Source organism: Delphinus delphis, chromosome 17 (assembly GCF_949987515.2).
Source record: "Delphinus delphis chromosome 17, mDelDel1.2, whole genome shotgun sequence".
Lineage (NCBI taxonomy): Eukaryota > Metazoa > Chordata > Mammalia > Artiodactyla > Delphinidae > Delphinus > Delphinus delphis.
The window spans coordinates 24,383,377-24,395,925 of NC_082699.1; the positions used below are offsets into that span (position 1 = coordinate 24,383,377).

Sequence of the window (12,549 nt, forward strand, 5' to 3'; positions counted from 1 at the left end):
CAATACAATGGAGAGATATTCAATTTGAAAAAAAACTTTTTTTTTTTATGGTAAGTGGCATAAGGTGACTTTCATATAGTAAGTAACGTTCAAAGAGACACTGGTAAGTGACATTCTTTCCTGTTTCCAGAAGCTGGACCTATTCTAGAATAGTAGATGAGAAGGGAGTTCCAAGATCTATTTCAGTTTAAGGCTGAAAGACAAGTTTAAGGCTTCAGTTGCTGGACTGGTTTGGGTCTGTAGCTTCTCAGAGGATTTGTTACGGTACCTTTATCTGTCTTTCTTGACTAATTAGAGTTTTTATTACTTTGTATGATGTGCTGCTAATACAGCTGCAGAAGTGATACTGTTTTATATTGTGCAACAAATGCAATAAAACTTGTCATAACAGAGCCATATTCCCCCCCCTTGGATCCACCTATAATTTCTATGGAAAGACAGAGGTAACAGAGGATGTGTGGGAAAATCATTAAGCTTTGCTTCTGAGTCTCTTCTCGCAAAAGAGGATGTCGATGACACGAGAAAGGGAACACAGCAGGATCTTCTGGTCCTTACCCAGCCTGGCCAGGGTGGTGGAGAATCCCTGTTGTGAGTCGTACACTGGCAGATTTTACTATGCAGGTTGTGTATCTCACCACATGCGACAACCTTAGGGACAGCCGAGTGTCTGTTTATGGTTCACTTGGTGATGCACTAACACTAAAACAAAGGGAGAGCTGGGTATTGATGTGCGTTGCTTCACAGTCTGTAACCCAGTATTAGACAAGGTCTTTCTAATCTGAGCACAGGTTACCTCAGGTTGCCTTGCGGCATTTGGCACATTAGTTTTAAACAGGATGGTACACCCACCTTGTTCCTGCCAAAGAGATGACCTGTTCAAACTAACACACCAACAAACAAACAATCAAAAATCTAGTTTCCAGATACAATTGAAAGCAATTAGGACGGACGATATACACAGCTCACCCCCTGCAAAAGACTGTGGTAATTCTTGGAAAATTCACCTCATGTTATCAAATGAATTTATCGATATTTTCAAAGACATTTAATACCTGAAAATTTTCAGAATGTGTTGAAAAATTTACTAAATGTTGATTAAATTTAAAAAAATATATGAATGCAGTTCCTTAACTGGTGTAAGCTTAGGTGACAGACTCCTTGAAGACAAGGACTACAGCCTATTCCACATGATTGTTAGGTGGTCTAAAAATGCAGGCTGACTTGAATCAAAGGAGTCTGTTGTGTGCTTGCCTTTCATTTGTGGATAAGTGGAGCAGTGCGCACATGACATATTTGTGTAAGGCCAGATGAATAGAGAAGGACTGACTCTGCCTCACAGCCTTTCTTCCCTCCTGTAAGGCAACCTTCAGGTTTTACATTAGATGATACTAGAGTCCCATGATAATGTCATACTTGAAATTTAGGCTTTGGAACTGCCGGATAGGTGAGAATTACATTTCACAACTCTTCATCCAACATCATTCAATTTGAGATACTTGGAGTGAGAGTACCGTTTATAATTACAACATGACAACGATCATCAGTCAGACCTGTCCCCAGGCTACCTGGGACCCATAAGCACCATATCTTGCACTGTGCCCAAAACACTGTGTTCAGTTCTGCTAATCTATCAGGGCAGAAAGGCCATTAGGAACCTCAGCTTTGTCCTGAGGGATTAACTATTATTTTGAAGCTACAAGATGGATGACAAGACATGAGATTTGTGACACAAATATTCTTTATCCACCTTCTAAGATAGAGCCAAACCAAGATCATGGTTTCCCTCAGTGATAACACCCACTCAGCTCCCAGTTCCTGTAGGAAATCATGGCGTTTAGCCAACCTAGAGAACAGAATGTGGTTCATTGGAAACTCAGATTGGTTTCTCCTTATTAACAGTGAGTCACTCAACTGAGAAACTATCGCTGTAAAGGAGGAATTCAGGAACACAAGAGGCAAGACAACATGGGGAAAACGCATGGGAAAATAAAGCAAACATTTCACTACATGCTGTTCAATTTATACCTTTAAGTTTGATATAACTTAAGGGTATAGATTGAAGTGGGCAGGCGAACAGACCCAAACACTGGCATCACCTGGGAGTTCATTAGAAATGCACGATCTTATGCCCAGAGACCTACTAAATCAGATTCTGTGGTTTTTTTCCAGTTTTTTTTTTTTTTTTTTGCGGTACGCGGGCCTCTCGCTGTTGCGGCCTCTCCTGTTGCGGAGCACAGTCTCCGACGCGCAGGCTCAGCGGCCCTGGCTCACGGGCCCAGCCGCTCCGCGGCACGTGGGATCTTCCCAGACCGGGGCACGAACCCGTGTCCCCTGCATCGGCAGGCGGACTCTCAACCACTGCGCCACCAGGGAAAGCCCAGTTTCTGTGTTTTTAACAAGACCCCCTGGTGATTTGCATACTAAAATTTGAGAAGTAATGCTTTATAGTGATCACTTTGCTTTTCCTCCTCCTTCTTGGCTTCATCTGGGTATGTACTTAGAGAAGACTCAATGGTCTGAACACGGATTGCTTTGTGTAATCTCTGCAATGATTCATTTAATGTAGTGCTCTTTCTTTTTCTACTAGCAGTGTGCTTCTAGGCCACCAATGCTTGCTGTCCTAGGAAATGATTATACATTATAACTAACTTTATGGGATGTACATTCATCTATACAAACTGCAGCTGGGAACTTGTCTTAAGCAAAATTACACGATATACACCAACAGTATGTTGGAAGCGATTGTGGAAGCTGACAAGCTACTAACACTTATCAAAGAAAACCTGCGAAAAATACTCCGTTTTACCACTAGGTGGAAATAGAGTAATTTTGAGTGTATTTCTCAGGGCTATCAACTACTGCAGGAGTACTTCATAAACTGAAAGGATTCTAAGAAATTAATTAATCTAATCCTTACCTCCTTAATCCCATAGATGAGAAAACTGAGGTTTAGAGATATTAAAGAAAATTGCATCTGTCTTATAACTAGTAGTCTACTAGAGCCACTGGGGGAAGAGTCGCTAGTAATTCAGGATTCTTCAACCATTTTCATCTACAAGAATAATGTATTATTATCCTCCAGCATGAAGGAACACATGATGTGACACCTATACTGTCACTGTGCTGCCACTAAAACTAATGACCGGCACAGTTCCTTCTGTTTGTAAGGATAGGCTAGGATAAAACTGTTGTCCCTTGTTCCTTGTATTGTAATGTAATTAATCTCAATCAAGTGATAATTCTCCTCCCTTTTTCCAATGAAGAGATACTCAACCATCCCGTCGACTGAAAAAAATGCACAACCTAAAAACTGAGAATTATGTTTTATTCAGTGGACTTTCTGAGGACTTATGCCTGGGATACAGCCTCTCAGATAGCTCTGAGGGACTGCTCCAAAGAGGTAAGGGAAGAGCCAGGATATAGAGGACTTTGTGTCAGTAAAAAAAAAAAAAAAAAAACCATGTAGTTGAATATCAAAATATTACTGCTAAACACAAAAAAACAGACATCTCGAGTTAATGATTTTAGTGCTTTTCTTTGTATGGGAAGATGCAAGAGTCTGGGCTCATTGAAATTATTCTTTTGCTATGCACCTTAACTACTTAGGGCCAAGATGCTGTTTTCCCTCCATCCTGAATCCCTTCAGAGCACACATCGGGGGCGGCTTTATGGCCACAGCAACATCCTCTGTTTACTAAAATAGCAGGCGATATTTTTTGTCCACAGTCCCGTAAAGTCATACAAGACTTTAATCAGATTTGTTTTCACAACAGATTTGGTTTTTGCACTTATACTGGGTTCAAGTTAAGTAGTCTAGAACAGGACTTTAATTAGCAGGTTAAGAAAGTATTCAATGTTTTTCAGAGCTTGTAATCCATTACTAGTATTCTTCTTTTTTTTTTTTTTTTTTTGCGGTATGCGGGCCTCTCACTGTTGTGGCCTCTCCCATTGCGGAGCACAGGCTCCGGACACGCAGGCCCAGCGGCCATGGCTCACGGGCCCAGCCGCTCCGCGGCACGTAGGATCTTCCCGGACCGGGGCACGAACCCGTGTCCCCTGCATCGGCAGGCGGACTCTCAACCACTGCGCCACCAGGGAAGCCCCGTTACTAGTATTCATAAGAAAGGAAGGGAATCTGAATTTTGGGCTTGAGGTCCCTTAGAAATAATTGACTTCAATCTCTCTCTGTATTTGTAATAGGGATGAGAGGCATCAGACAACAAGGGATTAAGTGTGTTGCCCACAGTAGCAGAGCAATCACAATGCCCTTCCTCTTTGTTCCATGAGAGACAGTAACAGGCATTTTGGCCTATATCTCTTATGTTTGTTGATGTGTTTTAACCACGAAAGGATTGTTTCCACTTGTCAACTGAAAAAAATGCACAACCTAAATGTTGAGAATTACGTTTTATTTGGTGGAGTTTCTGAGGACTTAAGCCTGGAAGACAGCCTCTCCAATAGCTCTGAGGGACTGCTCCAAAGAGGGAATGAAGGAGTCAGCATATAGAGGAATTTTTACAACAAAAACCAGATAGAGCACCAGAAGACTACTGTTAATTAAAGAAAACCAGACATCTCAAGTTAACAAAGTTAACGCTTTTCTATATATGGGAAGATGCAAGGGTCTGGGACCACACCTTTGATACGGGCCTCAACTATCTAGGGCCAGTATTTTGCTTTTTTCCATCCTGAATCCCCTCCGGCGCACAGTCAGGGCGCTGCTGTGGCTGAGGCCTTGATGGTTGCAGCATCCTTTGTTTACTGATGTGGTGGGGACATTTTTCATCTACACACTCATCACATCAAAGAGTGTGCTTAAAAGTTAAGTTTTGGGTAATGCCTCTGGTATAAAAACAACTTAAGTACCTGAGTATTTAGTACTATAGTGCCAATTTCCTTCTGATATTTCTATAGCATGGTTGACTATGATAATCTAAAAATTAGTATTCCGGCATTGAGTCCTGGCTATTATTACCATATTCTATACAAAAATGGACGAAACCTGCCGAACTAGCACATTAAGAAGGCAAGTCCAAACACGTAGGAACTGCTTCTCCAGGAGGAGGGGCAGCGGGCCGCGCTAAGCGTCTGGAAGCCAGCACTTGCTTTGCTGAGCAAATGACGCGCTCAGGTGCCCTCAGAATGTGAATGTTTGCTGAGCAGTAGAGCCTCAGGTGTGTGACCTACCGGCCCTTAGTGGCACAACTGCATGGCCTGAGTCGCTCACTATTAAAATGGTACCACAAGGAAAACTGGGATGACCCTAAAATTAGGGCAGGAACTTGAAAGGGCTACAGTGCAGGGGAGTAAATGTCCTGAGTCACGCGGGGAGATGACAAACCAAGCTGAGGTTTCAGTTTGTTAGGGAAGGTACAAGAGCTAGTGTCTTGGAATAGTTCAGGGGACTGTAGCCTCTACTCTTAATCCCTTGAGGAGAGTGAGCCAGGTGTGGACCTATTTCACAAGGTCTAGAGTGAGAAGGATCTGGACAGGCATTCTGGTTCTGCCACTCTGCAAACTTTCCCTGCCATATCTCTCTTTCAGAAAGTTGGGATAATATTCTTCAGCAAAAATCTAGCGGAGATCAGTTAATGGATATAAAGGAGCCAGGAAGTACAGCATCCAGCAAGGAGACACTCAGTAAATGGACTTTATCTCCACCAAGTTGGCTACCCTCTCTGTGTGGCAACTTCCTCACCTCATCCCAGCTCACTCCCACAGAAACCCAGGAGCACCAAGTAAGATACTGCGACAAGCACACTTTGAAAAGTATGACGTTCTACATACAAACCCAGGGAATTATTATGATTAAAGGTGAAGAGGAGAAGCACTGGAATCTAAAGACTTGGGAGCCTGAGGGGAAACTGAAAATATAAAACATACTTGAATGAGAACATTTAATAGCAGTGGCAGTCACTTAAGCTGATACCTGCTACAGAATCTGAGTTTGGAAAACCAACTTCTTGGGACATCTCCATCCACCCAGCACTTTCTGATAAAATGGTCTAACTCAACACAGGTATACACCCATCCTGAGGCCCCATTTGGTCCGGGAGTGGCCTGAGGGTGGGGAGAACGGGTTGTCTCAGGAGGGTGTGGGATGAGGGTTTGCCCCGTCTGCGAGCAGTGACTAGTGAGGCAAAGAAGTTTATCAATCGATCAATCAAACTACCGATCAATCAATTCCTGCCATTGGAGCGGAGCGAAGGCTAATCGATTCTTTGGGGGTGTTTTGAATGGAAGAGGGGCGGCAGCTTGACGTGGGATCTGTGGGCCGGGTCCGCCGGTAGCCCCTCTGGCTTCCTGGGCGTAAGGAGGCGCGGGAACGTGCAGGGGCTGGCGTCCGGTGTGGTGTGGGGCGCGCCGGGCGAGTCCCTGCTTGCAGGAGTCGCCGGAGGAGTACTCGCGGCCGGGGCAGGTGGAGCGGGTTTGCCTGTCTGGACCCCCGGAGCGAGACCCGGAGGCGGGGTGCCGGGCGGGCGAGGCGCTCCTCTCATTGGCCGCCGGGCGCCGCCCTGCGCGCGCTCCGCCTTTATAAAGCAGCCGCGGTGGACTGGCGTCCGCACGCCAGGTTCCCGGCGCCCGACCCTCCTTCGCTTTCTCTGCACGCTCGCCCGCCCGCGCCCACCATGGCCACCATTCAGCAGCTGGTAGGAAGATGGTGCTTAGTAGAGAGCAAAGGCTTTGACGAATACATGAAGGAAGTAGGTGAGGTTCCCCAGCATGCGGCGCTGCAACGTGGCACGTGTATGTCTATCTGTCCCTAGGTCCCCTTCGGCGTGCTGGGCTCAGAGGCTGGGCATGCTTGGCTGCTTATCGCCGACCCCGTTATCCTCTTCCACCTCCGTCATGGGCGAGCGGCGGGGAGAGCGTGGGCCTCTCGGTCTGCCCCGCTCTCTGCTGCTTTCCCCTGGGCGCCACCGCACTTGCTCCCTGCCTTTAGCGCGCTCACCCCCCCTCCCACCCCCAACTTCACTTCTTTCGACCCCTCCAGGCAGCCCTCTTAACTTTACCTATTTTTTTTCCTCCACTACTCGTCCTCCCTAATCCTGACCCCGTCCTCCCACTCGCACTCACTCCGTCGTGGCCGCACCCACTCGCCTTGCCCACCCTGCCGCATCTTTGTTCCTAGATGGCGCGCGGGGTCCCCTCCCTCTTCTCCACGGGGACGCGGTTTCTAGCAGAAATCCTTTAGAGGGTCTGAACCGGGCTACTGCTTCAGCTTCCATTCCGCTCTCGGCTGCATCTCCCTTACCCGCAGGTCCCCCACCCGCCCTCTCCGGGTGTGCCGGGCCCTTTGGGTTGGCACGGCTCCCCGGGGAGCATCGGGGCATCCTCGCCTCCGCGCCCCAGAGCGGCGCTCGGAGGCGTGGCACTGGCGGCGCTGTACTGTTGGCGGGTGGCCTGTGGGAGGAGCGCAGTGAGGTTGACTGTGCCGGGGGATGGGGAGGCAGTGCGCCGCGGCCCTGGCCTCTGCATCTAGAGGGTGGAGGGCAGAGAGGCTTTGTTGGGAAACCGCGATCAGAAACTGCCGGTCCCTCCTGCGGCTGCTTTCCTACCACATCCAAGATGGCTGTGGCTTTGCAGAAGGCACTTGACTTATTAAAAGCCTTCCAAGGAAGGATGAGTCTCTGTAGGAAGATTCAAGTTGTCACTCAAAATAGTGCTGAATTTTCTCCTGTCTTTTTCCTGAGCCGGTGACAACGATTGCATGCTGGTTGAAACACTGGGTAGATTGGCAAACAGAGATGAACCTTTGTCACAGGCCCCTAGGAAGTGGGATGGTGAAGCATGGCAAAGATCCTATCTGAGACAACTGCTGGGACTGGGGGACGCTTTAGAAGTCGCCCTCCCACAAATGTTGACATGACTGCTTTCTGGTGCACAAGTCGCTACAAAGACCTAGGCCCTGAGGTACTTTAGAAACACACCTTCACTAACCTTTATGCAAGACAGTGGCTGCTTAAGGCTGGTTCTGTGGTGACCCTTGAGTGTCTTTACGAGCCTGTGAGTAAAGCCACCTAACGTACTCAAATCAAAGAAACACATTTGTGTTTGTTCACATGTGTGAGGACCGGAGAAGGCTGTTTCTCTGCCCATTGAAAGCGAATGTGTTTATCAGATGGCTGGTTTCCAGAGTTCTGGAGTCATGAAGGTTGTCAAGGCTCAATTCATTAGAGAGCAGTCAAGGTGTAGGAAAAGCAGAGCCTTTTATTTGTCCAAAGTGAGAATATCTAATGACTCTAACAAAACAAGGCACCAGCCTTGAGCTGGCAAAAGAGAAGTCTTCACGGGGACATTTCAAGCCTGGCTGAGTGTTCATCATCAAGTCAGTTCCTCTGTCTAGGTTGTAATCTCCTCATCTGTGAAACCGAGATTTCGCCTAGAACTAAGTTTCCTACTAAATGTTAACATTAAGGGGACATACACAGATTATAAATTAAATATATCAATACAGTAATTGAGTTACACAGCTCTGAAATAGTTACTCTGTTTGAGGGTAAGATTTTTCCTGTTTGCTAGCGTTATGATTGTGCAGTTAACTCTTAAAACTTTGTGTAATTGGCGTATCTCAGGATCAATGTTGATTTTGTATAGTCTGCTAATCAAATATTTATCAGGGACCTTTTATGTGCCAGACTGTGTGCTGGAGTCATAGAATACAATGGTTGGCAGAATTGAGGAAATTGTAGAAGTTCGGATATCTTCCCTAACTTTCTGAAAGCCAGCAGAGCGTGGTGGCTGAGCTATTTGGAGGCCCACGGCCTGCCTGCATTGTTGGTTCGCAGCCCCCTCCCTCCCTAGCTGAATGAGCTTGAGTGAATTACATCAGTGCCTCACCTTCTCATCTGTAAAATGGAGACAGTGTATCCACCTTCCACAAAGTTGTCATAAGGCTGCCATGAATAATATATGTCAAGTATGAACACATGGTGAGCACTGGATATGTGTTCACGGTGGTTATTGATAAGTGAATAGGTGAAAATATGCACAGCATAGTGATTACAATTGAATTGCTGCTTTTATTATGTAAACTATAACTTTGGTCTTCCTGTTGTTTAACACGATATAACATTCTACAGGAGTGGGGCTAGCTCTGCGAAAAATGGGTGCAATAGCTAAACCGGACTGTATCATCACTTCCGACGGCAAAAACCTCACCATAAAAACTGAGACCGCTTTGAAAACAACACAGTTTTCCTGCATCCTGGGAGAGAAGTTTGAAGAGACTACAGCTGATGGCAGAAGAACTCAGGTCAGTCCTAACTTATAATATCACAGAAGCTTCTAGAATGATAAATTCTATTAATAACAGTCTTACTGCTTCCAGGCAAGAACTTAATGAAAAAGTCACAAGTTGTTTTATGAATTGAGTTGTGACAAATTAGTGAAAGTACCAGCTTCACAACATAGTCTATTTTGTAAAAATAGTTGAAGGGACACGAGAAAGAGTGCGTATCTCTTATGTGCATCTAGATTGAAAAGCGTAAACTGTGTTACGAATGAAATCAGTATGGGCTAATGAAGTAGACTCGGAAGGGAAAAGATGAAAAAATGTTGGTTAAGGAGGTTATGAGTCACAGAAACTCTCTTTTATTGTACTTTGGAAGATTAAAAAGTATGCTTTATTTTGGCAGACTGTCTGCAACTTTACAGATGGCGCATTGGTTCAACGTCAGGAATGGGATGGAAAGGAAAGCATAATAACAAGAAAAGTGGAAGACGGAAAATTAGTGGTGGTAAGTGTCTGACATCTTCTATTTTATTGCGCTTCTTGTTTGAACTCGTAGTTTACATAGGTGTTCTGTATCACTGATCATGAGCAGGAGAACTAGGTTTGGAAAGGAAAAAACTGCAGAGTAACAAGGTAAATACAAAACACTAATAACTAAGAAAGCCCTTTGTAGAGATAGAGAAGTGAGATGATGTACTGGAGGATGTAGCAGGAGCTGGGTTTAGTCCATGCTCTGCTGCTACATTTACAGTTCAGGCACACTTCAGAGATATTGCAGGTTGGATTCCAGACCACCGCAATAAACTGAGTATCACAATAAAGTGAGTCATGTGAATTTTTTGGTTTCCCAGTGCATATAAGTTATGTTTATACTATTATGTTAAGTGTGCAATAGCCTTATGTCTGAAAAAACAATATACATACCTCAATTAAAAAAATACTTTAGGGCTTCCCTGGTGGCGCAGTGGTTGAGAGCCCGCCTGCCGATGCAGGGGACACGGGTTCGTGCCCTGGTCTGGGAGGATCCCACATGCCGTGGAGCGGCTGGGCCCGTGAGCCTACGCGTCTGGAGCCTGTGCTCCGCAACGGGAGCGGCCACAACAGTGAGAGGCCCGTGTACTGCAAAAAAAAAGAAAAACAAACAAAAAAACTTTATTGCTAATAACTGCCCCCAAATTACAATAGTAATACCAAAGATCACTAATCACTGATCACCAAAACCAATATAATAATAATGAAAAAGTTTGAAATATTGTGAGAATTACTAACATGTGACACAGAGACAGGAAGTGAGCAAATGATGTTGGAAAAATGGCGCCAATAGACTTGTTCAATGCAGGGTTGCCACAAACCTTCAATTTGTAAAAAAATGTCTATATATTCTTAGGCATACGTTTTTCTGCTTCTTTAATATGAGGAATAGTGTTTGCTGAGACTGAATGAATAGTTTAGATATTGCAAATCAGTATTTAGTTTTCAGTTAAGCATATGCATGTCATAAGCAAAATAACAGGTTCTAGCTTTTCAAACCCAGGAATCCTAAAGTGCATTTTCTTCGTCTATGAAGTAGATTACAACGTTTTGTAGGATTGTGGTCCTAGCATTTAACTATCACCATTGCCCTGTGATGTAAGACTAACCTGACTCTTCTAATATCACTCTTTCTCCTAGGTATGTGTCATGAACAATGTCACCTGTACTCGGGTCTATGAAAAAGTAGAGTAAAACTTTCATCATCATTTTGGATAGGAAGCTGAGAGGATGAACAAGCTCAGTTCAATGAGCAAATCTCCATACTTCTTTTTTTTTCATTACTGTGTTCAGTTATCTTTATCACAAACATTTTACTTTAACTATTTCAAAGTGTTGGTTTAATTAGGATCATCTCTTTGGTTAGTAAATAAATCTGTTTGTGCTATACCAGTTTTGCATGTTTTTTTAAGCTTTATAGGAATTTAGTGATGAGTTTTAACATTTATGAATGGAATAAATTCTGGGGTAGCCTTGAGGTTACCATATTGAGATTATATTTTAGTAATTTATATGTAGAACTACTTCTGTGGCAAATAAACTACCAATCATTAATCTTGCCCTATGCTATTTGAACTTTGTATCAACTCAAGAATCTTAAATTTGTGACAGAGACTGTTCTTGTTGAAAAATAGCTACATAAATAAACTTTATAATTTAAATATTAGAATAAAGGTTAAATCATACTGTTAATAGTGTGCTTATAACTATTACTCAGGAATTCTGAGCCAGAAATTCATTTAATAAACTTTCTGAGGACCTACCATGTGCCAGGCAGTCTTCCAGAGGTTAAGGTATATCTGAACACAAGGACAAGTCATTGCACTTGTCAAGAAACACTCATCTTTGAAAGTACATAGTGTGCTCATTAACAAAAGCCGTAAAAGTAATTGAGCTCTGAATGAAATACTTGTGTGTATATATAAAGAATAACTAGAATTCTAGTGACTCCTGTCCAATTTCTCAAGCCAAATAACAACTATCTGCAATTCACATTTGGAGAAATTCCTATAGGCACTGGGCTAAAACTATGTACATGATCCTCAGAGCAATACTTAGGGGAGCTAGTAACATCATCTATGTGCTGCAAATAAGAAAATAGGTTTTTGACTACCTAACTTGTTCAAGGACACAGGAAGGAGGAGAGTTGGAGTGGGAACCTACAACTCATGGAGTCCACTCATGACTGGTCAATCATTCTACAGCACTGCCTCTTCTCAGTGGTATAAAGATCCTGAGTTTAAAGTACCTAAATGTAATAACTGAGACTTTTCTGAAACTACTCTCTTGGCACTAAAATATTAGCTGGCAAGAATCTTTAATTACTGAGAGCTAGCAGTCAATGAAAGAGTTGGACTCACTGATACCCTAGCTCTGTGTTGTCCAATATATAGCTGTAGCCCCAGGTGGCTGATGAGCACTGGGTAAGTAAAATACACATAAGATTTAAAGAACTTTATACCAAAAAAAAAAAAAAAAAAAAAGGAAAACACCTCTGATTTTTTTTTATATTGATTACATGTTGAAATCATATTTTTGGATACAGTTGGTTACCTAAATATTGTATATTAATCAAATTAATTTTACCTGTTGCTTGTCTTTTTTAATGTGGCTAGGGAATATTTAAAAATTACATGTGCTAAAAAAAATTACATGTGCTGGCCTTTTTTTTGAGGGGGGGGGTCCATATTTTTAGTTGGACAGTGCTGGTCTAGACTTCCTTTTCTATTTGAATTTCATTTGTTTATTTTCATCTCCATACTAGAGTTCCTCTTTCATCCCCC

At 43.6% G+C, this 12,549-nt stretch overlaps 1 protein-coding gene across 1 annotated transcript; it reads left to right on the plus strand.

The window, feature by feature from the left end:
* Positions 1-6,550: 6,550 nt before the first annotated feature.
* On the plus strand, positions 6,551-12,293 carry FABP5 (fatty acid binding protein 5). Its single transcript, XM_059994818.1, has 4 exons — positions 6,551-6,708; positions 9,084-9,256; positions 9,639-9,740; positions 10,907-12,293. The coding sequence occupies exons 1-4, from the start codon at positions 6,630-6,632 to the stop codon at positions 10,958-10,960; spliced, it is 408 nt and encodes a 135-aa protein (XP_059850801.1). The 5' UTR covers positions 6,551-6,629; the 3' UTR covers positions 10,961-12,293.
* Positions 12,294-12,549: the final 256 nt, after the last annotated feature.